At 43.1% G+C, this 26,467-nt stretch overlaps 2 protein-coding genes and 1 pseudogene across 7 annotated transcripts in view; 1 reads left to right on the top strand and 2 right to left on the bottom strand.

The window, feature by feature from the left end:
• Nucleotides 1-3,970, bottom strand: part of INPP4A (inositol polyphosphate-4-phosphatase type I A) — a 139,025-nt gene extending 135,055 nt beyond the window's left edge. For 4 of the 6 annotated variants that reach the window (XM_049784774.1, XM_049784770.1, XM_049784771.1 and 1 more), the window contains exon 1: nt 3,830-3,970. The gene's annotated coding sequence lies outside the window, so the exon portion shown is untranslated. The remainder of the gene's footprint in view (nt 1-3,829) is intronic. The other 2 variants (XM_049784773.1, XM_049784772.1) reach the window with 1 other exon arrangement.
• Nucleotides 3,971-10,155: 6,185 nt separating this feature from the next.
• CNGA3 (cyclic nucleotide gated channel subunit alpha 3) overlaps nt 10,156-26,467 on the bottom strand; it is a 37,202-nt gene continuing 20,890 nt past the window's right edge. Inside the window, exons 5-8 of the mRNA XM_049784588.1 lie at nt 16,667-16,738; nt 15,436-15,537; nt 13,689-13,795; nt 10,156-11,561 (exon numbers count right to left, since the gene is read on the bottom strand). Of these exons, the coding sequence (XP_049640545.1) occupies nt 10,156-11,561; nt 13,689-13,795; nt 15,436-15,537; nt 16,667-16,738 (1,687 nt within the window). The remainder of the gene's footprint in view (nt 11,562-13,688; nt 13,796-15,435; nt 15,538-16,666; nt 16,739-26,467) is intronic.
• LOC126024381 (tubulin alpha-1C chain-like) lies at nt 17,744-19,105 on the top strand (annotated as a pseudogene).

Genomic DNA, 26,467 nt, shown 5'->3' on the forward strand with positions numbered 1-26,467 from the left:
TGCTATTCTCTGATCCCATTCTTGGCACTTGTTTTCTTGAATTGCTTGATTAAGTAAATTAATGTCAATCAGACAGAAGTCACCATTTCGCCATTGCTATAAATGTGTATCATAGGAAGATAGTTTGAGGCTATGTAAACATACTGTTACTCTTCATATTCACAAGTTTTAGAATCCATTGATGAATCTTAGTGGAATCAATTATGATAGTTGACAGATGGTGATTCTCTAATTCCATATTTCTGTCTACACTTAGTTGGAAGTGCAGTAAAATGAGGAACTTTACTTTCTTCCTTATATACTTAATTTTTATTTCTATCTCATGTGTATGAATTCCTTTCTCATTTTTGCTGGGGGAAGAGAGCACACTGATGATGCCTAGGGACTACTTCTGGACCTCCTGCTCAGGGGTCAACTCCTACTCTTAGTGTTTGGTGGGGAGATCATGATGAAGAGAGTCATTGTCCTGCACTATGTCTCCTGCCCCCTCTTTTTAAAAGCAAAACAGAGTAGAGTCTTTTGTTGTCATTATTCATTTTGTTGCATAAATTGCTGAGGAGTTGGCCTGCCTGCAAGAAGCCTCTTCATGCTGACTTTTAAGACCTTTTAACATGTCTTCTTCATTTTCAGATGACTTCTTTCTGGCACAAAATTTTACAAACTCAGCTTGTACTTTCCATCTCTGAAATCAATTACTTCTCCAAAGATTCCTGATTCTTTTTAGCAAAAACCAACATCAAGGGGGGGCAGGGAAATAGGGTATAGCCTATGCACAATGGCAAAACCAGACTCTAATCATGAACATGAGGAAACTGCAAGAGAATCCAGACTGAGGGTCATTTATCCAGCAAACAGGCTGTGTTCTCCAAAACTGTCAACATCACCAAGTACAAAGATGATTCAGGAAGTGATATCGATTAAAGGAAGCTAACAGACATGACAAGTCATACACACCTAATTCTAGATCTGGTTTTGCATAAACGCATTATTGGAAGTACTGGCAAGATCTGGAAAAGACCTCTGGATTAAAGAATTGCCTTTTATCACAAGATAGTTATCACAAAATGGTTCCATTTTTAGAAAATAGAAAGGTATTTAGAAGTAAAAGTCTGTAACTTAATTTTAAATGGCACCCCCCCAAAAAATAACACCCTAAAACCAACCACACACAAATAAGAGAATAAAGCAACTGCAGTAAAGCAACTGTAGTAAAATTATTTGTGAATTCTCTAATTTATGTTTTAAACTTCTTTGTGAATCTAAAATAGTATCAAAATAGAAAAATGTAGAGCGCAATGAGTGCATAGGTTCAAAAACAGAAGTCAATTCCAGAGAGTTGAGTTTATAATGGCTTTTCCTTTAAATCAAAGGTAAAATAAAACAAGATCTTTCTTGGTCAATATTGGTCTCCCTAGAATAAGCTCTGTTCAGGGCTTCTGTTTCAAGACCCCAGAAAAAGCTTCCGGAAGGATCTCTCAAGATGAACTTATTAAGTCTCCAAAAGCATCAAGGATGAAATGAAGCCTTCTTCAAGGCAGATTTGTGCTATTTGTACCTCAGAAAAATCCCAAAGTTACTTGACATTATGAGAAGCTAGTAATTGTATGGGGATTTGCCTGGAATATATCATCTATAAAGGTCATAAGAAACCAGGATAGAGGATAAAACAGTCTTGGTGGTCCAGGCTCCCCTTCGACCATTCTGTCTCATTAGATCTTGAGGCATTCAATCACAAGGGAGGTGGTCAGAGGTCCCATACAACTTTCTGTTCCACTACTCTGGAGCATTTGCAGATCTGAAAAGGTTCCTAGGGAGGCAGATGAATAAAAGGACTTGCAGAGTGACTAGTTATCTGTCATATATACCATCCTCTCTCTGGTGCCTTACAGTTAGGAAAAAGTATATGATATGATATTTTATTTCACCCTTTCCTTAAAGTTATTTTTTTAATTTGTTTTATTTTTGTCGTTGGGCCATACTCAGCTGTGCTCGGGGCTTACATCTGGCTCTGTGCTTTGGGATCATTCCTGGCAGGCTCAGGAGAACATATGTTGTCCTGGGGATTGAACTCAGGTTAATGAATGCAAGGTTACCTGCTATACTATTGTCTGATCCTGAAGGTTTTTTTTAATGCTCAACAGCAATACAAGGAACTAACCAGTTTTTCAAGCAATGGGATAAATTAGGTCTATCCTAAACTTTGAGGCCAATCAGAAGAGAGAACTTGTTCCTGAGCATATAAAGACTAAGATAAAAAAATAGATAAGCATATTAACTTCTAGACTTAGTATATTTAGACTAGACCACCACTGGGCTCATAGAAATACAATCCTCCTTCCTCTTTAAATTTGTACAGCATTTTAAAAAGTAAAAAAGAGCAAGTTGTCTTGCTTACATCTATTCATTTAAGCCCAATCTACAGGGGCAACCTCCAGTAGTAACTTTGGCTTATTGCTGTAGAGGCCTGTTTAAAAGACAGTGCAAACAAGGAGGCTGTTACTCTCAACAAAGTCACTACTGGGACATAACCATGGTCTTCTGACACACGGGTACTCCCACAGAACAGCAGAAGGACCTTGCCATGCCGCACCAACATTCACCTATCTTCAAAGAGACTATCTTCCAGGAATAAACCTTTCAGCAGAGAATCTCTCAAATTAGGGACCTTGCCTAGACCCAAAGACAAAATCCCTGCTTGTTTTCTATCAAATAAAACTTCAGACATAATTTGAGGTCAGTTTATAGTTCCTCTATGTCCACTTACCAATGTCTATAGCATCCAGATTCCTAAACATACTCAGCAAAATTGTTCTGTTGCTACCTCTGAAAGATGAGAAAACTGAGAACCAGAGTTAGCAAATAGCAGGTCCAGGACGCAGCAGGGACATCAGCCTGCTATGTCCCACAACCCAAGGGGCTTTGCCTACAGCCATGCCATACTCTCCACCCGCACCCCTGTGAATGGAGATGAATCAGGAGAATTTCACTGCAAAGATCCAACCACTAGCACTTCCAACCCCCACTTCTGTGGCCCTGAGAACAGGTGACAGTCAAATCCTACTCTTAACAACAGAACATTCTGGGGCAAAGCAAAAGACAGTGAGTGAAACAAGCTTTACATCTGCTATACATTATTTTCTTATCCCAAAGAAGGATCTACCACCATGGATGGATTCACAGCAGTGAAGACAAGACATCATTATGTAATGTCAGGGGGGCAGGTGAGCAAAGGAGAGACAGTCCTGGGGTGCAGGGAGGCCAGCGAGGTTCACTTGGCTCACGAAAAACAAACCTTTACCTTGACAATTTGCAGGGTGTCGATCTCAGCGGGCCTACACATGCCTATAACTGTTTTTTTTTCCAGGAGCTGGACCTGGGCCCCTATAATTTCCTCAAGCCTCCATGAACTGACTAGCTAGCTACACCAGCAAAGAAATTAAAATGAAAAGAAGTGAAGGATGAGCGAAACAGGGTCGAAGACACAATCGGAGAGGATGGAGCTCCCCCAAAAAGATCCCAGAGTCTGGGAGGCGTGTTTATTTGTAGCCGCTTCTGTTTACACCCGAAACACAGCTGGGCCTCGGAGCATCTGAAGTCACTGCATCCAGCCCAGGAGTCGCAAGCACCTTCGGAACCACTTCCAGCCCCGCGTTCGGTCTGTCGAAGGGTCGAGCGGGGTCGGAGGCTCCCAAAGGCTCGAAGACGTCCAGCAAGCATTGACCAGGCTGGCCATCTCCATGACAACCGCAGGCGTGGGATTCCAAGGCCCGAGGCCCAACCCGGGGCAGCCAGGCCTCCAGGTTCCTCTGGGTCGGCGCGGCCCACCTACCTGCGAACTCCGGCCAGCGCCTCCGGGGCTCCGCCGTCCCGCCGACTGCCCTCGGTCTTCCCGGGCCTCGCGCTCCGCGGCGCCTTTTCTCTCTCTCCGCAGCGCCACTGCCTAATTGAGCTCAAGGTTGGGGGGCTGTAGCGGGGCTCCTAAGGCGGGTCTCTCCGGCCCGACCTACCTACCTGCAGCCGCGAAGCCTCAGCCCCACCTGCGAGCCCCGCCCTGGAGCCCACAGCTGTAAGCGGGCGCCGCAGCCACACACTCACACACACACACAACCTACCGCCGCTGCCGCTGCAGAGCGCGCACAGCCCCGCCCCACCCCGCCCCGGCTCGCCAAGCCCCGCCCCCGTCGTTCGAATGCGCACGCGCACCTCCGGGCGCCTCGCTCCGGCCCGCCCACCTCCTCTGGGATCTGCATCCTGATTGGCTGTTGCTGCCGTTTCTGGCTGACTTGTCGGACGTCGCTCTCACCTGCGACCCCCTCGGCCATCAACCAAACGTGCTCGAGGTGGTTGACCTTCTCCCATAGGCTGAACTTCTGAGGTCAGTCACGTCCCAGTTTAATGATGCTCCAGGATTTGGGGAAATCGGCCCTGGCCCCCATTGCCTCACATCTATCTCTTCCCGGGTGCGGATGCTTGCATGCATCTTGCCCTAGTTTTGGAAATGGAATGATTAACTCATGCCCAGAAAGGAGCTTAAAAGTTAAATCGCGCTTGGGAATGACAGGTAAGCCAAAAAGAAGGGAGAAAGCGTTCTCATCCTTTAAAATCTAGTTTAGTTTAAGCACTCTAGCGAAACATGAGCTTCCTACGTTTCACCAGGTTTTCCCCCCCCTGGGATCTGTATGATTTGTGAAAGTTGGAAAGGACTGTTCATGCGACTTGAATTCTTCTCTTGAGCAAAGATAAATATCAGACTATTGGTTGAATGAATAAAGATATTTTTATCTTTGAGGTTTCAATTTTTGTTTGTTTTGGAAGCCGCACCTAGCAGTGTTTAGAGATTACTCCTGACCCTGTGTCAGGGATCATTCCTGGCTGGGCTCAGGGGGACTATATGGGTCGGCCCAAGACTGGCGCCTTAGTAGCTGTACTATATCTCTCCACCCAAAGTCTTAGAATTTTTTTATTGACAAAAATCTTCATATCTAAATGCTATAATGGGGTCTTGTCACGTTTCTCAGATATGAAAGTAAGCATTTAACATTTGCTTTTAAGAGGAAATATGCCATTTAGAAATCAGCAAGGAATCTCTGATCTTATTTATATAGGAGCCTCGTCCCTAATTTGTCACTGAAAATTAAATGTAGACTATTTGGAATTTAAAAATCGCATATGCATGATACCTCATTCAGTAACTATATTACAAACCAGTGTCTAAATGGGGAAAAAAGAAAATAGAAAGGAAAAAAAATGTCTGCCACTAAGTCAGGCAGAGGAGAGGGGAGGACAGAAAGGAAACTGGGGACATTGGTGGTGGGACATGGTTACAGGTGAAGGGTGCTGAACATTGTATGACTGAAACTCAATCATGAACAACTTTATTAACTGTGTATCTCATGGTGATTCAATTAAAGTATTTATTTTAAAGAAAAATTTTGATTAAAAATTATAGAACTTTTAAATTTGGGGTATGGGGATTACCTGACATTGCAAGTGGGACCTGCCAAGTTCAATCCAAGTGGGAAATGCTGTTTGTGACTTCCAGTGGCACCACAAAATTTGTGGCAGAGCGCAAACAAGTTAATGGTGCTGACTCCATCATCATATCACACCAAAGAAACAAAAGAACTGTGTGCACAAAATACATACCTTATCTGTAAGTCTCAGTTTCCCATTTGAAATGACAGCCCCTTGGTCCTGCCTAAATCTATTTCCAGAGTATGGTCACCTCTGCGTGTCATGGGAGAGCAGTACTCCATGGGCCACTGGGCCTAAGGTTTTTCCATGTGGGAATGGCCAGGGTAGCTTTGCAGGAATCTCAGAACCAGCACAATTCTGTCAGGAGTTTGTGTTGCTCAGGAAGCGATTCTGGAAGCGATTCTGACCTCTAGAGAAGCAGAGCTGGAAGTCAGCTGGCACAGCAAGTAAAAGGCTTTACTTTCTTATGAAAGGTGACTACATCAGTTGTCATTGGTTTTACATAAAGAGGGTTTCCTTCTCACTCAAGTCACATCTTGAACAGACTATGGACAGCAGCCACCAACTCACCATGCCTTAGAAATAAGGAGAAGACACAGGTGTGACCAAGTCCCCCAAAACACACTATTTGTCCCACCTACCATCAAGGAGAATTAATCCCAGTGAGTTTCATTGTTCTCAACTCTTGTTTTTTTGTATGAATAAATAGTTTGTTTAGTTTAATTGCTCAATAGTATTTATGGTTGTGCAGATACTGTTGTTTTTTTCAATTCATTTACCTGTTCAGTGGATCATAGCTGTTTCATAGTTTTGGTGTTTATAAAAAGATGCTATAAATATTGTAAAACAGGTTCTTGTGTCAATGTATGTTTTTATTCTATTGAGTAGATGCTTAGGGATATGATTACAAAATCATTTGTTAATGTATTGTTAACTTTATAAAATGTACCCTGTTGTCTTCAGAAGGAACTATTCCACTTTGATTCTGCTGTAATGAATGATAGTACTTGTTGTTTTACATCCTCTCTAATTTTGTCACCATTTAGTCATTCTTGTATGAAATAGTTTTTGGTGATTTTGAATCACATCCAGCAGTGCCTAGGGGCTATTCCTAGCTACTAAGGAGTGATCCTTGGTTTTGCTCAGCTCTGCAGTGCTGAGAATTCAAACAAGAGCTTGCCATGTGCAAGGCAAGTATCTTAACCCCTGTACTATCTCTCCTGCACTACTTCCACCTTTCTATGAAGTAAAAAGGATCCATGATACAGTAAACATGTCATTACTTCTGATACACCTGTGAGAAGGATTTCCTACAACTTGGAGCCTGAACTAGGGCTATTAAATCTCAAGTCAGATCAGCTTCAGTTTGACTGGACAAAATCCTTCTTCATACTCAAAAAAAAAACAAAAAACAAAAAAACACACATAGTTTGGAGTACACCAGGTAGGATGCTTGCCTTGCATGAGGCTGACCCAGGTTTGATTTCTGGCATCCCATATGGTTCCTCAAGCATGCCAGGAGTATGAGTGCAGAGTCAGGAGTAACTTCCAAGTATTATTGTGTGTGACTAAAAGTCAATAAATAAATAAATAAATAAATAAATAAATAAATAAATAAATAAATAAATAAGATAAATTAAGAAGAAAGAAGCAAATTTCACACCATTTTGTTCATCACTAGTTGCATCTCACTTCTTTCTTCTTGTGGTATCCTGGTTAGCTCCTAATTAGAGAAGGAAACTGTTTTGGGTTCCATTGATAAAATCGTGGTAGAAGTGTCTAAGATGGACCTAACACATTAGCCCAATAGAGTGGTTGATATTAGATCCCTGGTCCTGCTCAACTCTGAGAGGGCTTTGAAAGCAATACCTCAAGGGGACTGAGAAAGCTTCCCTCGATGCATCCCATTCCCTCATGTGTACTTTTAGACACTTCATACTAGCTATTACCTAGGTATTCTTGGCCCAATTCTACCTGGTTCCTTACAGCCTGGCAGTGTTGAACCTTCCCAAGCTTCAAGCACTGAAACGTTTGCCATCCTTGTTTGATCAGATTCAGTTCTTTACCCTTTATCTTTGATCTTGCTACTTTCCACTTTTCTGGGGTTCTAATGAAATCTTCTCTGATCTCTACCTGGTTTGGTATCTCCCCAACTCTCATCTTTCAGGGATTTTTGGAAGTGGGGAGATATAACCAGCGTTGTTCAAGATATATTCCATGCACCTTACCCACTGATCCAGCTCTCACCCCTCCAGAACTTTATACACAGAGCACATGACTGAAAGTGCAATGCCTCTACTTACAATGACTGAAAGATCACATACCCAGTCTTAGATTTAAAGACAGTGACATAAAAACAACCTGAGAAGTGATATCCCAGAACTCTTAGCAGCTGGATAGGGACTAGATGAAATTGTATTAATTTTTCCAGGAAATTACTGTGGTATTTCCTGCACCCACATGATATAACAGTCCATCAGAGTGTTATTGAAAGCTGATTTATAACTCTATGTCAGGAGAAGCTTCATTCCCACTTTAACTATTTTTGGGTTTGTGAGTCAGACTCAGAAGTACACAGGGGCTATTCCTAGTTTTGTGTAGGTTGATCCCAGGGGTGCTCAGGGATCTGAACCAAAATTAAGGCCACTGTAGCCACATGCAATGTAAGTACATTCCCTCTGTACTGTTTCTTGGACTTTCATTTCCATTTTCCAAGTGACAAAAGTGATATTCAGAGAGGTAAAATAGCTTTCCCAAGTTGCAGCAGTATGTCTAGAACAAGATTCTGACTTCCAGAATTTGCATTCTAATATGCATGCTCCCTGGACATAATCACTGGGAAAAGCTGAGACTGTATTTATCTCAGTTACCCCCTCCTCTTGCCCAATAATACCTTCCAAACTGCCAAATATTACGCCCATGACCCCAGACAAATGACAGTGGGATTTAGCATCACACTCTGGACATATACTCCCTGTCTTTTAATTTTCTGACTCACTGAGACTAACAAATGTTGCAGCTTTGCTGCATTTTGTCACCTGCTTCTGTTTCCCATGAGTGTGGAACAGCCTCTTCCATGAAAGGAAACCAGGCTTGTGGCTCTAGAGACAGACCTTAGAACCCATTCTTCCCTTTTGACATATATGAAGCAAGAGTCACTTGGTGGTTTTTAATCTGTCTTTATTTTTTCTCTAAAAATATGAGTGTAAGCATAATTAATAGTTAAGGCTTTTAAATATGTGCACTTTGAGAATACATTACTAGATGATATTTTGCTCTTGTGAGTTTGGATCATGTTTTCTTTTAATAAACCTTTAAATTATTTTTAAAACATTAAAATGGTGAAATGATTAAAAATAAAAACCAGAAGGGACTTATATAAATACAATACTCTTAGATGGAAATGCAGCACCTGTTGTATGAACTACATTAGGGCCCAGTCATGTAGCAAAAGACCACAGACATGCCCAAACTGACAACATCCAGGGAGGCATTTTGTTAGAGAAGGAGACACGAAGAAGAAGAAGAAAGAAAAGGAGGATGAAGAAGAAAGAGAAAGTGGAAGGAAAAAAAAGGAAAGAAAGGAAGACCAAGAAGAAGGAAAACATGTACTTCCCTTTGGGTGATTTATAACATAATGGTGATCAAAGACTGGATTATCTTGGACATCCTTCTCAGCCATAGAAGGTAAATATATAAACACCTTGTAAGTATTAATGAGACTCTTACTACATTTGGAAAAGCAAGGTGTACATTGGGCATTCTTTATTTTAGTTAAGAGCTCTGCTTATGGGGTTACTGCAAAGGACCAGAAGTTTCACTTCTGGAATGAGGCCATTTGCAAAAAGTTAGGACCAAAAGGTCATACTTTCTACAAGTCTCAGTGGCTTCACTTGACTTAGAACCTCATTCTGACATTCAGCTTGCAAAAGTCTCCTTGGGCAAGCTCTCACCCTACACCCATACCGGTAAGTGTTCAAGAGCTTGTCTAGGATTTAGACCGAAGAAGGCTGCCAAGTCCTTAAAGTGAGAGAGGAGGTCTCTCTCCCTCTCTTTTTCTCTCTCGCTTGTTCAGAGATGCTCTTTCCTATGAAACCATATTCCACAGGAGCTACACACTGTGGAGTCTGAATTTTCCCCACAAACCGAAAGTAGTCCCAAAGCCAGGGTGTCTTGAAGCTCATAAGAGCATATGAAGAGATACCAGAGTCAGAATTCTTCCCAGAATCTGTGTCTTGTAGGGCTAAATTTGAATTACCATGCTGTATTTTCAACTTAAGTTATGTTTCCTATAGATATTGGAAGATGTATGGGGGTGGAAAGGGAAGAGGAATTGCTAACTTGCCTTCCACTGTGAGAAACTGAAATCCAAATCTAAAATTGTCAAATACCTAAAAGAGTTCCATGCCTACACTTGCACATACTTAGGAGAGCACCTCATTTTACCATGCCTGGCTGTATCCAGACTTTCACACAGTCCACACATAACTTACCATTTAACTGGGACAGATATTAAGTGAGTCCTGTTCTCTAGTAGAGGAAACCATCTTTCTTTAGGCTACAAATCTTGCAAAAGATGAAGAGAGCCAAGATAAGAGGCTGGCCAACTCCCATACTGTTTGGCCACATCAATCAGCACTGTGCAGGCTGACCTTGTCATGGTGAACTAGATGTGCTCTTTCACTGTTCTGTGACCTTTGTTTCTGCAGCAGGTGCCTCCCCATTAGAGTGGAGCTCCCAAACACCCATCTTCATCTGGCTTTCCAGCTGGCTAAGTCGTTGCTTCACCTTCATCTGTGAGGCATTGTATTCTGCCAGGAGCCTTGCAAACCTGGTCTGAAGTATGTCTAAGGAGGATTCCAGATGCTCCACTTTCTCCTCTATGTCCTGAGGGTCCTCCCCAGCTCTGGCCAGATCATCATCAATCAGGTTGTCCTTCATCAAGATCTGCCTTCCCTTCTCCTCGAGGGCCTTCTTAGCATCAGGGTACTCAGTGAGAGCTTCCATCAAGTCATCCTTGGAAAGGCAGAACAGGTCTGAGTAGCCAATGCTCCGGATGTTGGCTGTCCTACGGTTCCCTGACTTACTCCCTTTAATATTTAAGATGCTGATCTCCCCAAAGTAGCTCCCATCACTGAGCACAACAAACTGGGTGATGCCATCATCAGCAACCACTGCCAGCTTGCCTTCCTTGATGATGTACATTTCTCGTCCAATGTCCCCCTTCTTGCAAATGTAATCCCCAGGGCTGAATACAGCAGGCCGAAGCTTCAGCACAAGTTCGACCAGCAGGCCTGCCTCACAGTCCTGGAAGATCCGCACCTTCCGCAGTGTGTCCAGGTGAACATTGATGGCAATCTCTGCCTTCAGTTTGTCTGGCAGGTTCTTGAGCACCTCTTTCTCATCTACTGTCTTCCTGTTGGCCCACAAGTAGTCAAACCAGCGGATGACTCGTGTCTCCAGGTCTTTTGTCACCTTACGAAACTGCATGTACTGTTTAATGGAGTCAATTTTAGCCTGAAACTCAGCCCGGGAAGCATTCATGTTGGAGATCATGGAGCCCACATTGCCCACGATGGTAGCAAAAATCAGGACTCCCACCAGGAAGTCTATGACGACAAAAAGATATTCCTCATCTTTCACAGGGGCTGGGGTTTCCCCAATCGTGGTGAGGGTCAAGGTGGACCAGTAGAGACTATAAATGTACTTCCTGGATAAGCGCCCATACTCTGGGTTTGAGATATTTGGGTAAACCCAGGAATCTGTCCCAAAACCAATGGACTTAGAAATGGCAAAGTAGATACAGGCATTCCAGTGGATGATGATTAAAATGTATAACACGAGATTCCCAATCCTGAACATATTGGGGTAGTTGGTCCTTGTCTCTGTCCGGTCAAAGAATTCAAAGAGCCGGGGGAATCGCAGTAGGCGGTTGAACCTCAGTTCAGGGAAGTTCATTCCTAACTTTAAATAAGCCAGGTCTGTAGGGACCAGTGATAGCATGTCCAGCTTGAAGTGCAGGGTCTTGGTGTAATGCTTCCACAGTCTCTCTGTATCCTTGACCATCAAGCCTTGCTCTAGGAAGCCTAAAGAATAGAGAAAAATAAGAACTTTTCTATGATAGCCCATAGTTCATGGAAAGGTATTTTATCAGTAATACCACAGAGTTTCATGCATGTAATAGAAAATATTTTTATTTTGATCTTGACTTTTTGGTCACATCAAATAATGTTTAGTGGCTATTCATGGTATTTTGTTGAGGTGTATGAGAAACTTTTTTTTTTTTGAGACATGCCTGGTGGTGCTCAGGGGTTACTCCTGGCTCTGCACTCAGAAATCGCTCCTGGTAGGTTCAGGGAACCATATGGAATGCCGGTAATTGAACCTGGGTCTGTCCCGGATCAGCCACATGCAAGGCAAATGCCCTTCCGCTGGGCTATATCTCAGGCCCCAGTATGAGAAACTCTTTTTTTTAGACCCATATTTATTACTCTGATATTTTCTGTGCAGTGGCGAGATAATCTCTTTTATTCAATATATCAAGATCAGTTGAGTAATTTATTTTATTTTGGTTTTGGGATCCACTCAGCAGTGCTTGGGTTATTCCTAACTCTTCACTCAGTAATCTCTACTGGTGGGATAAGGGATAGGATGCTGGAAATTAAACCTGAGTCAGCTGTATGCAAGACAAGTGCCCTTCCCATTGTACTATCTCTCTGCTTCCAGTTGGGTAAATTTAAATGTGATTTGGGTGTTAGATAATAGCAAGGAATGAGAATGAAGTTGTATTCTTTTTTTTTTTTTTTTGGAGCCAGACCTGGTGGTGCCCAGGAATGACACCTGGCTCTGTGCTCTCTGATTTAGTTTCCAACACCTTTGTCCTTTTGTGAGTGTTGAGAGGGACAAAGGTCTGGTTCATTATGTGAATGAGATTATTTGTAGAAGCACCTAAGGGTGGAGATGAGTGCCAAGAGAACCTGACTTGTGATTGGACTACTGGGAATTCAAGTTCTATCCTTGAACTTTGGCAGGGGTGGGACTGTAGACTGAGAGTGGCTGCCTGTCAGCTATCATGCCTAAGTAATGGAAGCTCCACACCCAGTACTTCCCTCTGAACTGAGCACTTTCAGGGGTTATAAGGCAAAAGTCCCTTTGCTGGGGATCTCAGCGTTGGCTTCTCTGCTGGCAATGGATTAATTTTTTATTTTTTGAGATAAGTCAGTCATCCAGGGGCTCTAGGAACCAGACTCTGGGCTGAGGGTACTTTGAGCACTTAGCCACTGGATACCTCTCCTCTAGATAGCGTTGGGTTGAGTGGAAATCTTGGACTTTCTTCTTTAATATATTTATTACTTCATGCAGCAATTCTAAGAGAAGAGAAGGTATACTTGTAATACTGTGTACCCTGTGAAGCCACATGGAATTTATTTTTTTTGGCTGTGATATGATTTAAATTAATGATACAATAACTTATAGATGAAAAATCCCAAAAGTGACAAGAGGGCCTCTCCCATCTTCTGAGATGTGTTTTATGAGGATGAAAAAGAGGTTCCTTCAGGATTCATAGCTCGGATCTTGACAGTCATGAGTTATGGCCCCAGGTGCAGCCAGAGATGAATTAAAGGAAGGCCACAGACAGTCACTGAAACCTGTTGCAGATTTATGCTCTCCAGGGACTAAAATACCTCTAAAAGCTGCAGAGTAATATGTCTCAGATCTCTGACTGGTTATGAAGAGCAGTCTCGGAATTTAATAGATCAGGACTGTAGAAATAGTGCATTTGGTAGGGCATTTGCATTGCATGCAGCCAACCTGGGTTTGATTCCTGGCATCCCATATGGTCTCCTGGGCACCACCAAGAGTAATTCCTGAGTGCAGAACAAGAAACAAAACAAAAACAAAAAACTTGACTGAGCTCCAACCCCACCTACCTATGGGGGACCTATGGGGTGTGTGTGTGTGTGTAAATAGTAATTTCACAGGGCTTCACGTCTTTCATTACCATACCACAGCAGCCATGCCACAGCTCAGGTCCTGTCTATGTATCACTGCTAAGTTATACTCCACACTGGAGGACCCTCAGACACATGTGACAAGAGATAGGTAATGTCCACCCAACTATTCTGCACAAAATCTCTGTACATGTCTGGCCCCTGGTACCTGCTCTAGGTTTTTGGCAGGACCAGAGAAGTGCCTGGGCCTAGCACACTCACCTGTTCGGGCTCGCACCACCACATCCAGGATATAGAGGCCGTCTGCCATGTAGTCTAGGACCAGCCATAGCACCAGATGCTCAGACTGCAGCTCATCAAAGCAGGCCCTGCATCAGCATGGAAGGAGCCAGAGTTGTCAAGGGCAGGGCGGGCCCAGGCCTGACCCAGCCCAGATCTGTGTTTCTTCTACAGTCCCCTGCTGGGCCTGCCCAGCAAGTCCTCACAGACCTTGCTGAGGAGACTTTGTTACTAAATTGCTTCCCTGCAGATGCTGAACTGGGAGTAAATTCAAAGAAATGAGGGACTTGCTGTCTCACAGAAGCCAGGAGGACCCTGAAGGTCTCTGAAGTGGTCTCACAGGGTGGAATCAGGAAAGGGTTCAGCACCTGCCCTTTCTGGACTCCAAATCCCATAAGATTTTTTGAGATTACAAGGACCACACAAACATACATGTCCTTCCTGCATCTATGTACTCACTGTACTATAGATCCCATCCTTGACCCACTCTGAGAACAGTGGTGGATTCTGTGTTCCTGCTAGCCCAAGCCTCCCTTCCTTCTGCCTGCAGCTGCCTGTGGTTTCCAATATCCTGTAGACTTGTTAAGAAGAGGCTCGAGCTCTCCTGCTTTCCTCCCCTACTACTTGCTCTCAGCAGAGCAGGTGGCACCAGCTCGATGATCTCCAACCCTGCTGACTCTTGAAGAGCAAGCAGCAGGTTCCTCTGCACCAAAAGGGTTAGAAGCAACCCAGACAATGGCTGAGACTCAGGGGCAGCTGCTCTGCCTGGCAGACAGGCCCAGGAACTCTCCAAAGATTTTGTTCTCTGGAGACTCTCCTTTCCACCACCACCACCCCCAGTTATTCTATCCTTTGGGCACTGAAGGCCGTCCTCAGCCCAGCAGCAGCTTGTCCTGCATCCTTGTCCACAGTCATGCTTGGAATTATGCAGGCTCATTCCTGCTTACGCAGCACCTCATCGTTACTCCACAGCTTCCCTGAAAAAGCCTCACAGAGCAACTTGCTGGGAGCTTTCCCAAATGCCTCGCCAGCCCATCAGCACCTCTCTCGTGAAGGGCAGCACCCTACCTTGCAGCTATGTCCAAAGCCACACAGGGACCCCCAGAGCTCAGGTCTTCCTCAGAAACTCCATAAGCACAGCCCCTGCCTATTTGCAGCACACCTTGCTAAGAAATTTCAAATTCCTTCCACCCCCTGAGTGGAGCAACATGCCTTCTGCCCAACCCTGAGGGCTTCTTAGATATTTCCTAAGCCTTGCTTCCCACCCAGACCACCAATGTGCTCTCTTCTGGGACAATCAAGACCCACCGCATTTACCCTCAGTAGCACACAAGCTTGCCTCCCCTCTTCTTACTCAGAAACCCACACGTCCTCACCTTTAGAGGCAATGCTTAAAGCATCTAGGAGCCATGGAGGAGAGACCATGGCCCTTTACTACAGGATAGTGGGAAGGTTCCAGAGTCTCCTACTGCTTACTCCACAGAAAGCTGAAGAGCAAAATCTTACCCCTGCATCTTCTCTCTGAAGTCAAAATGACATCATGGGGGAGCTGAGGCTCTTCCCCATCATGGTGTCATGTGTAGACATGTCAGAACCTTTCAGGAAAAAGCCACCAGGGCAGTGAGTGGTTGCTTGGAGGAGCCCCATACCCCAGCCTCCTGAAGGGCATTCAACTTGGCATAGGGCCTGGCTGCCCTCCCCCTCTGTGATCCCTGCAGGCTGTTCCTACCTACACACAAGCAGACACCAGTTGTAGAAGACAGGCAGGGCAATGATGGTGAGCCAACGGTAGTACACATCACTGGAGGGGTCCAACACCATGGTGGGTTTCCTGTAAACACAACACAACTGGAGTACATCATGGGGCCTCGGGATAACTGGACAAATTGGGGCCTGAATTAGCTCATATTATGGTGGGCTGCATCTCTAGGACTGTCTCAGGGGATGGCCCCTCAGATTGGACACCATATGGAAAGATAAGCTGGGAGGGTTCCCGACTTCTGCAGTTCAACTCCCCAGTAAGCCACAAGAAACAGAAGCTGTGGCCATGAACTCCCCAAATGCCCCTTGATCTCATCACACCCTACAGATGCCAGTGATGATAATGCTATAGGGAGATTCAGGGAGGCAGAGGAACCTGATGGAAATACTGATCCTCAGGCCCATCAAGCACATTCTAGACTAGTCTTCGGGATATTGAATTCATGAATGGTGGAGTTTGAGGCAACTCCTCTGAGCACTGTGCTGGGAATTGGGACTTTCTCTTGAGATGACCTGCATTAGGCTCTCTGCACAAGCTCTCAGCTCCTTTCCAAGTCTGCACCCTAACTCTTCCAGCAGAACTTAGGGCCAGCAAGATTCTGGATTAGCATGGAGACAGTGGCAGCCAGGACATATTCTGGATCCACATTGACAGTCATTCGGGAGATGGCCCCTTTCTCTGGCTGTGGGACCCCCTTGGGCCCACATACTGGTCCAGTGGGCAGGTCTGTTCCCACACCTAAGCTCCTTCTTGTTTAGTCTCTGTAAGTGCAAGATCAATAACTCTGCCAGACTCTGAAATGTTCTGATTCTTGGCACCATTGGACTTAGTTTAGGTTTGTGAGTGGGCTGTTTTCCAGTGTGTGGACAGCCATTTAGGTTGGCAAACAATTGGAGGAAAGTGGAAGGACACTCAGGAACAAGTAGGGGCTCAGGGACAGTCCCCATTGATCACCTCAGACTGCCAGCAGTATCCTCTCTAAGCCTTGCCTAGGTGCCCAATGTCAGGACATCTCCTACAAAAGGAGACAATTGTGAGGTCTCTGGAAGCTGCTTACTTCCTGATGGGGAGTATTTTCTGAGTTCTGACCACTCCCTCTCCAGAACTCTCAGACTTAAGAAACTGATCCCCAGAGAAGGGACACATCTCTATGACCTCTAACCACTCCCCTGCGGAGGCAACATCTCTTAGTACTTACTCCTCTGGTCTGGGACTGTTTTTCTTTTGCTCATCTTCCTTTTTCTCTCTCTTCTCCTTTCTTGCCTCGTCACTGGATGATATTAGGGTGACATTTAACAGTTTTCAAAGCTGAGAACACTGATAGCAGAGAGGCTAGACTACAGTGAGGAGAGGCCACAGTGTTGGAAATGAGTGTTTCCAGCACAGAGGGGTTACATGAGGTCATTGACTCCTTAAAATTATAATTACAATGATAATTATAATTATTGTTCCCAAGTATAAGGCAGAACATTCTGTGGAAGCAGACAGTGCATACACAGAAGTATGTTTGAGGATTCATTGGAATATATGATAATGTTCTGAACCTCGGGAAGTCACACAAAGTTGGATGCTGGAAATACCTTGAAGTCATGGAAAGGAAAAGGCAACTCCCACTGACAAGGTAGAAAATTCATTTGGAGTTTTGGAGAGCTTGTTGTGAAGGAGTTTTCAGAGGCAACCTGGCCTTAAGAAGAAAACCAGGGGGCAGGAGTAGGGCAAGACTGGCAGAAGCAGGGTTATGTCCAAACATGGCTGGGTTGGAAGCAAAGGGTGGAGTCCCTTGCATCTGCAAAACAGGGAGGGACCATAAAAGCAGCTAAGCTCCATTTCCCTTTTTCTGGGGCCCTTTTATGATTAAGGACCCTTAAAAGCTTCTCTTTTCATAGTTCTAACTGCCCTGCAAAGCACTGTGCTTTTCTATTGAATAGCTGAGGGAGATTATACCAGACAGAGAGCACCCATCAGTCTTCCACAAGCCCCTGAAAAATGTGTCTCTGGTTTAAAACCCACTTAATAAGGCCAGTATACATTGCACAGCACATAATCAGGAAATAATTCAAAATATATACGGTTCATAATGATGATTCATCACTGCCAATACAATTGTGGTGGGAGACTTCATTATACTGCTTTTGTCAGTGGGCGGATTAACCAGACAAAATATCATTAAAGAAGCAAGAGCCCGCACTACATCTTCTCCGGACTCCTTGTCAGTCTCTAGTGGAAGATATCCGACGCCGACCCCTCGACTTCTCCAGTCCCACGAAACCCACAACCCCTCATCATGCGTGAGTGCATCTCCATCCACGTTGGCCAGGCTGGTGTCCAGATCGGCAATGCCTGCTGGGAGCTCTACTGCCTGGAACACGGCATCCAGCCTGATGGCCAGATGCTCAGTGACAAGACCATCAGGGGAGGAAATGACTCCTTCAACACCTTCTTCCGTGAAACGGGCACTGGCAAATATGTGCCCAGGACTGTATTTGTAGACCTGGAACCCATAGTCATTGATGAAATTCGCACTGGCACCTACTGCCAGCTCTTCCACCCTGAGCAGCTCATCACAGGCAAGGAAGATGCCGCCAATAACTATGCCCGTGGGCACTACACTATTGGCAAGGAGATCATTGACCCTGTCTTGGACCAAATTCGTAAACTAGCTGACCAATGCACAGGTCTTCAGGGCTTCTTGGTGTTTCCGCAGCTTTGGTGGGGGGAACCGGTTCTGGGTTCACTTCCCTGCTGATGGAACGTCTCTCTGTCGATTATGGCAAGATGTCCAAGCTCGAGTTCTCCGTATACCCGTCCCCCAAGGTTTCCACTGCTGTGGTTGAGCCCTACAACTCCATCCTCACCACCCACACCACTCTGGAGCACTCTCATTGTGCCTTCATGGTGGACAATGAGGCCATCTTTGACATATGTTGTAGGGAATCTTGATATTGAGCGCCCGACCTACAAGCACCTGAACCGCCTTATTAGCCAGGTTGTGTCCTCCATCACCGCTTCTCTCCGATTTGATGGCGCCCTGAATGTTGACCTGACAGAATTCCAGACCAACCTGGTGCCCTACCCCCGAATTCATTTCCCTCTGGCCACATATGCCCCTGTCATCTCTGCTGAGAAAGCCTACCATGAGCAGCTTTCTGTTGCAGAGATCACCAATGCATGCTTTGAGCCAGCCAACCAGATGGTGAAATGCGACCCTCGCCATGGTAAATACATGGCTTGTTGCCTGTTATACCGTGGTGACGTGGTCCCCAAAGATGTCAATGCTGCCATTGCCACCATCAAGACCAAGCGCAGCATCCAGTTTGTGGACTGGTGTCCCACTGGCTTCAAGGTTGGTATTAATTACCAGCCTCCCACTGTGGTTCCTGGTGGGGACCTGGCCAAGGTCCAGCGAGCTGTGTGCATGCTGAGCAACACCACAGCCATTGCTGAGGCCTGGGCTCGCCTGAACCACAAGTTTGATCTGATGTATGCCAAGCGTGCCTTTATTCACTGGTATGTGGGTGAGGGCATGGAGGAGGGAGAGTTCTCCGAAGCCCGTGAGGACATGGCTGCCCTTGAGAAGGATTACGAAGAGGTTGGAGCAGACAGTGCTGATGGGGAGGATGAAGATGAAGAATATTAATCTGTCTTCCAATTTTACATTCATGTTTTGAATTATCTTTTGTTGTCCACTAATACTTAACTGTTAATAAAGTGTGGTTTTAATTGAAAAAAAAAAAAAAAGAAGCAAGAGCCCTAAATGATGAATTGGAAGAATTGAAACTAATAGACATATTCAGGGTCGTCTGCCTTCCCCCAAAATTGAATACATATTCTTCTCCAGTGCACCTGGGAATTTCCCAGATATGTTACATGCTGGGACACAACTCAAACATCTACAAAATAAAAAAAAAAATAGAAATCATACCAAGTACCTTCTCAGATCAAAAAGTCACAAAATCACAAAAAGTGGAGAAGAGATTAACTATTTAGAAAGTGAACAACATACTGTTAAGTAACAATTGTATCAAAGAAGAAATACAAAGATTCCTCAAAACAAATGAGAAGGGCTAGAGAGATAGTACAAGCAGGGTAGGATGTTTTTCCTTGCATAAAGCCAACCTGGTTTTGATCCCTGGTACCATATATGTTCATATGAGCTCACCAGGAGTGATCTTTGAGCCCAGAGCCAGGAGAAAGCCCTGAACACTACCATGTGTGGCCTCAAAAGACAAATAAAAACCCAAAGAACAACAACATGCAGATTAAATGAGAAGATACTAACTTTATTTAAAGAAAGAAAAAAATAAAGGAAAAAGATCAATATCCAGCCTATCCTTCCAAGATTCCCCGGGGAGTTAGTTATAAATATTCACCCTCAGCAAAGTAGGAACAGCAAATACAATAGAGAAGCCATGTAGTATCTCTACCAAGATGAATGAGTAAAAATAACAGCACAAAAGGATCTAGCTCTTTTAAAATCCCTGAAAGTGACTAGTGACATCATGCTGAGGATGTTTAATGAGCTTAAAGAAATAATAAGCCCGATAACCAGCAAAACACAAGAAAGTCTGAGAAAAGAAATGAGAAAACTACAATCAGAAATGGTGGTTTAGGGGCATGGAGGTAAGGTGTTTGCCTTTCATGCAGAAGGTCATTGGGTCGAATCCCGGCATCCCATATGGTCCCCCGAGCCTGCCAGGAGCGATTTCTGACCGTAGAGCCAAGAGTAACCCCTGAGCACTGCCAGATGTGACCCAAAACCAAAAAAAAAAAAAAAAGTTGTTTATATTAAAATCTCAAAAGAAGGTCTGAGCAGCAGAGCCACAGCAGCTGAGGAAAAGACCAAGGAACTCAATATAAGATGCAAAAAACTTCTAAAAAAACAATAGAAATGGGAAAATGGCCTGATAGAAATAAACAGTACATCACAAAACTATGGATTGAGTTCAAGAGGAATAATGGAAAAATCATCAGAGTCCCTGAAGAACAGAATGGAAAATTCACTGAAGAGTCACTAGTTAAATTATATAAGATTTATCTAGAAAAACTAACAAAGAAAAAGAGAGAGAAACTTGATAACTAGTATTAGGAATGAAAAAGGAGAGATCACTACTGATATGACAGAGATTCAAGGGTAATCAGAAACTACTTTGAGAAACTCTATGCCATTAAAAATGAGAACCTGGAAGAAATGGATAAATTCTTATAATCTTATAATCTTCCAAGGTTGAATGAAGAGGATGTAGCATATCTAAAGACCCCCATCACTATTGATGAAATTTAAAACGGTAAATCAAATGTCTGCCCAAAAAACAAAAGCCCAAGCCCAGATGGATTCACTAATGAATTCTTTCAAACTTTCCAAGAGGAACTTACTACCAATCCTGGCAAGACTCTTTCATGAAATTGAACAAACGGAAACACTTCCAAATAGCTTTTATGAAGCCAACATCACCTTGATACCTAAACCAGACAGAGATGCTACGAAAAAAAAAAATTACAGTCCAATATCGCTGATGAATTCAGAGGCAAAGATCCTCAACAAAATACTGGCAAATAGGATTTAATGCCTCATTAAGAAGATCAGCCACTAATTACCAAGTAGGTTTCATCCAGGAATGCAAGGATGGTTTAACATCCATACATCTATCAACATAATAAACAACATCAACAACAAGAAAAATAAAAATCACATAATCATAGCAACAGATGCAGAGAAAGCATTTGATAAGGTCCAACACCCATGCTTGATCAAAAACTCTCAGCAAGATGGGAATGGAAGGAACCTTTCTCAATATAGGTAGAGGCCATCTACCACAAAGACAGTGGCAAATATCGTCCTCAATGGAGAAAAACTAAAAGCCTTCCCTCTAAATTCTGGCACAAGACAAGGCTGTCCTCTCTCACCACTCCTATTCAACATAGCATTGGAAGTTCTCGCTATAGTGATTAGGCAAGAAAAAGATATCAAGGGAATCCATATAGGAAAGGAAGAAGTCAAGCTCTCATTGTTTGCCGATGACATGATACTCTATTAGAAAACCGAAAGATTCTACCAAAAAGCTTCTGGAAACAATAGACTCATGTATCAAGGTGGCAGGCCTACAAAATTAACACACAAAAATCAATGGCCTTTCTATACACCAATAATAATAGGGAAGAAATGGACATTAATAAAACAACTCCATTCACAATGGTGCCACACAAACTCAAATATCTTGGAATCAACTTGACTAAAAATGTGAAAGACCTATACAAAGAAAACTATAAAACTCTGCTCCAAGAAATAAGAGAGTACATGCAGAAATGGAAGCACATACCCTGCTCATGGATTGGCAGGATTAACATTATCAAAATGGCAATACTCCCCAAAGCATTGTACAGATTTAATGCAATCCCTCTAAAGATACCCGTGACATTCTTCAAAGAAGTGGATCAGGCACTTTTGAAATTCATTTGGAACAATAAACACCCTAGAATAGCTAAAGCAATCATTGTGAAAAAGAATATAGGAGGAATTACTTTCCCCAACTTTAAACTGTACTACAAAACAATAGTTACCAAAAACAGCATGGTATTGGAATAAGACAGGCCCTCAGATCAGTGGAAAAGGCTTGATATACTCAGAGAATGTTCTCCAGACATACAATCACCTAATTTTTTATAAAGGAGCAAGAAATCCTAAATGGAGCAAAGAAAGCTTCTTCATCAAGTGGTGTTGGCACAACTGGCTAGCCACTTGCAAAAAATTGAACTTAGACTACCAGTTTAACATCATGTATGAAGGTAAAATCCAAATGGATTAAAGATCTTGATATCAGACCCAAAGCCATAAGATATATAGAACAATATGTAGGCAAAACACTCCAGGAACATTGAGACTACAGGCATATTCAAGGAGAAACTGTACTCTTCAAGCAAGTGAAAGCAGAGATTAACAGTTGGAATATATTAAGCTGAGAAGCTTCTGCACCTCAAAGGAAATAGCGCCCAGGATACAAGAGCCACCCACTGAATGGGAGAAACTATTCACTCAATACCCATAAGATAAGGGACTAATCTCCAAAATATACAAGGCACTGACAGAACTTTACAAGAAAAAAAAAACCATCTAATCCCATCAAAAAATGGGGAGAAGAAATGGACAGAAACTTTGACAAAGAAGAAATACAAATGGCCAACAGACACATGTAAAAAATGCTCCATGTCACTAATCATCAGGGAGATGCAAATCAAAACAACTATGAGGTACCACCATACACCCCAGAGATTGACACACATCACAAAGAATGAGAAAAAACAGTGTTTGCGGGGATGTGGAGAGAAAGGAACTCTTATCCACTGCTGGTAGGAATGTTGTAGTCCAACCTTTATGGAAAGTAATATGGAGATCCCTCCAAAAATGGAAATCGAGCTCCCATACAATACAGCTACACCACTCCTAGGGATATACCCTAGGAACACAAAAATACAATACAAAAATCCCTTCCTTACACCTATATTCATTGCAGCACTATTTACCATAGCAAGACTCTGGAAACAACCAAGATGCCCTTCAACAGACGAATGGCTAAAGAAACTGTGGTACATATACACAATGGAATCTTATGCAGCTGTCAGGAGAGATGAAGTCATGAAATTTTCCTATACATGGATGTACATGGAACCTATTATGCTGAGTGAAATAAGTCAGAAAGAGAGAAAAACGCAGAGTGGTCTCACTCATTTATGGGTTTTAAGAAAAATGAAAGACATTCTTGCAATAATAATTTCAGACACAAAATATAGAAGGGCTGGAAGTTACAGCTCACCTCATAAGCTCACCACAACAGTGGATGCGTTTAGTTAAAGAAGATAACTACATTTTGAACTATTCTAATAATGAGAAGTAGGAGGGAAGATAGAAAGCCTGGTCTAGAGTACAGCGGAGGTTGGGTGGTGAAGAGGGTGGATTTGGGACATTATGATGGGAATGTTGCACTGTTGTTGGGTGATAGGTGTTCTTTACATGACTGAAACCCAAACAAATGTATGTAATCAAGGGTGTTTAAATAAGAATAAATAAAAAAATAAGAATTATCTAGAGTTAAGGTAATGTAATCACTGAGATTCAAGAAGCCTGAAAGGTCCTATTGAAAAAAGACCCAAATTAGAAAAATTCCAAGATACATTATAATTAGAATGACAAAAATCTTAAAGACAGACAGAATAGTGAAAGCAGCAAGACAAAAAAGGAACTTACACACAAAGGAAGGCCTACAAGATTCAAAGCATATCTATCAAATGAGACTTTATAATCTAGAAGAGAATGGAGGGGTATAGTAAAGCATCTTAATAAGATGAACACCTCACCAAGAACACTCTATTTAGATTGTTATTCAGATTTGAAGAAATGATACAGAGTTTCATGGACAGATTTTGAAAATTTATAGTTTTGTTTTGTTTTGTTTTGTTTTTTGGTTTTTGGGCCACACCTGGCGGTGCTCAGGGGTTACTCCTGGCTGTCTGCTCAGAAATAGCTCCTGGCAGGCACGGGGGACCATATGGAACACTGGAATTTGAACCAACCACCTTTGGTCCTGGATCGGCTGCTTGCAAGGCAAACACCACTGTGCTATCTCTCCGGGCCCTAAAATTTATAGTCTTGAAGCCAGTTTTTCCAGAAGCAGTAAAGGAACTCCTTTAGAAGATAAGACAAACTTCAGAAAAGATAGAGGGAGAAATTAAAATAGATACCTCAGAAATGCAAAAGATTGAACCAAAAAGAAAAAATAAAAAATCCAAACAGACCAATCTTTAGTAAAGAAATTGAAACAACAATCAAAAATATCAAGAACAAAAGCCCTCCCGCCCCAAAAAAGAACAAAAGCCCAGGTCTAGATGAGTTCAGTGATGAATTAGTTAAAGGTTTTCCCCTCAGTCAGGTACAAGATAAGAATTTCCACTTTCATCACTCTTAACATAGTTTTGGAAGTCCTTTCCACAACAATAAGACAATAAAAGATATCAAAGTGATCCAAATTAGAAAAAAAAGAAAAGAAATCAAACTATTATTATTTGAAGATGATATGAAAATATATATTGTACACTCTAAAACAGTGGTCCTCAAACTTTTTAAACAGGGGCAAGTTCATGGTCCCTCAGACCGTTGGAGGGCTGGTCTATAGTTAAAACAAGATCTAAGAACAAATTCCTATGTACACTACATATATCTTATTTTGAAGTGAAGAAACAAAATAAGACCAAATACAATATGTGGTCGCGGGCCATAGTTTGAGTGTCACTGCTAAAGACTCCACCAAAAGATTCTTAGAGAATTGGAGTGATAGTACAATGAGTAGGGCACTTGTCTTGGATTCGGTTAACTTTGGCACAGCCCCCACCATTCTATATGGTCCCCATCAGAGGAACCAGCAAGAATAATCCTTGAGTATTATTGGGTAGTCTCCCCCAACAACAACAAAAAGCCCATTAGAAACAATAGATAATACAACACAATAAGATAATATAATACATTAAATATATTGCATTTATTATACAAATAACTAGAACAAAAAAAATTAAAAAGTTGGGGCTGGAGCAGTGGTGCAAGCAGTAAGGCTTGCCCAAGCTAGCCTAAGAAGGACCACGGTTCGATCCCTTTGCATCCCATATGGTCCTCCAAGCTAGAAGTGATTTCTGAGTACATAGCCAGGAGTAATCCCTGAGTGTCACCAGGTGTGGCCCAAAAACAAACCGAAAAAAAAAGGTAACTTCTTTCAAAATAGCACTTCCAAATGCCAAATACCTGGGATCAATTTAACAAAGGACCTTAGAGACTTACACAGAAAAAACTATAAATCATCACTAAGAGAAATAGAAGACACTGGGAAATGGAAAGATCCTTTTCATAGATTGGAAGAACTAATATCCTTAAATGACCTTACTACCTAAAGTATAATACAGATTCAATTAAGTGTCCACTAAAATTCCAATGACATTCTTCAACTACATGGATTAAAGATACACAGTAAGGTAGCAATAAAAAGCCAAAAACAACTGGAAGGTTGGTCCACAAACACTGTATTTTGGGGGCTTGGGAATCTAATGGAAGGAGCCTTTGAAACCTGATGGAGGAAAGTGAGTGGTAGATTGGAATTATGTATGCATAAAGCCAGTATTCATCATCAACAATATAGTAAATTATATGTCAATGAAGAGAAGTATTTTTAAAAATCATCACTGCCATTCTTTATAGTTATCAGAGACCTAACAAACTAACCCACAGTAGAAGGCTCCTTAAAAATTCCAATAAGAGATTTTTTTTTTTTTTTTTTTTGAAGCTGGTGAGTGCGTGCATTCTGGGGCCGTGGAATCGCTTTGCCCTGCCCTGCCTTTGTTCACTCTGAGGACTTCGGGGAAAACTCCTATCTCTGTCTGCCTGAAACTGTGCTTCTGAACTTCCGAAGGTTTCCTCAGGGGCCTAGGGAGCGCACCCCCAAAAACACTGCATTCTGAAGCTGGTGAGTGCCTGCATTGTGGGGCCGCGGAATCGCTTTGCCCTGCCCTGCCTTTGTTTACTCTGAGGACTTCGGGGAAAACTCCTATCTCTGTCTGCCTGAAACTGTGCTTCTGAACTTCCGAAGGTTTCCTCAGGGGCCTAGGGAGCGCACCCCCAAAAACACTGCATTCTGAAGCTGGTGAGTGCCTGCATTGTGGGGCCGCGGAATCGCTTTGCCCTGCCCTGCCTTTGTTTACTCTGAGGACTTCGGGGAAAACTCCTATCTCTGTCTGCCTGAAACTGTGCTTCTGAACTTCCGAAGGTTTCCTCAGGGGCCTAGGGAGTGCACCCCTAAAAAACTGCATTTTGAAGCTGGTGAGCAGCTGCACTCTGGGGCTGCGGGATCGCTCTACCTTGCCCTGCCTTTGTTCACTCTGAGGACTTGCAACTAGAGGCAACAGAAGCGCTCAGCCGCTTCGCTTCCCTTTGCAGCCGCGAACTCTTCCTAATCAATGAACCCCA

Source organism: Suncus etruscus, chromosome 12 (genome assembly GCF_024139225.1).
Source record: "Suncus etruscus isolate mSunEtr1 chromosome 12, mSunEtr1.pri.cur, whole genome shotgun sequence".
Lineage (NCBI taxonomy): Eukaryota > Metazoa > Chordata > Mammalia > Eulipotyphla > Soricidae > Suncus > Suncus etruscus.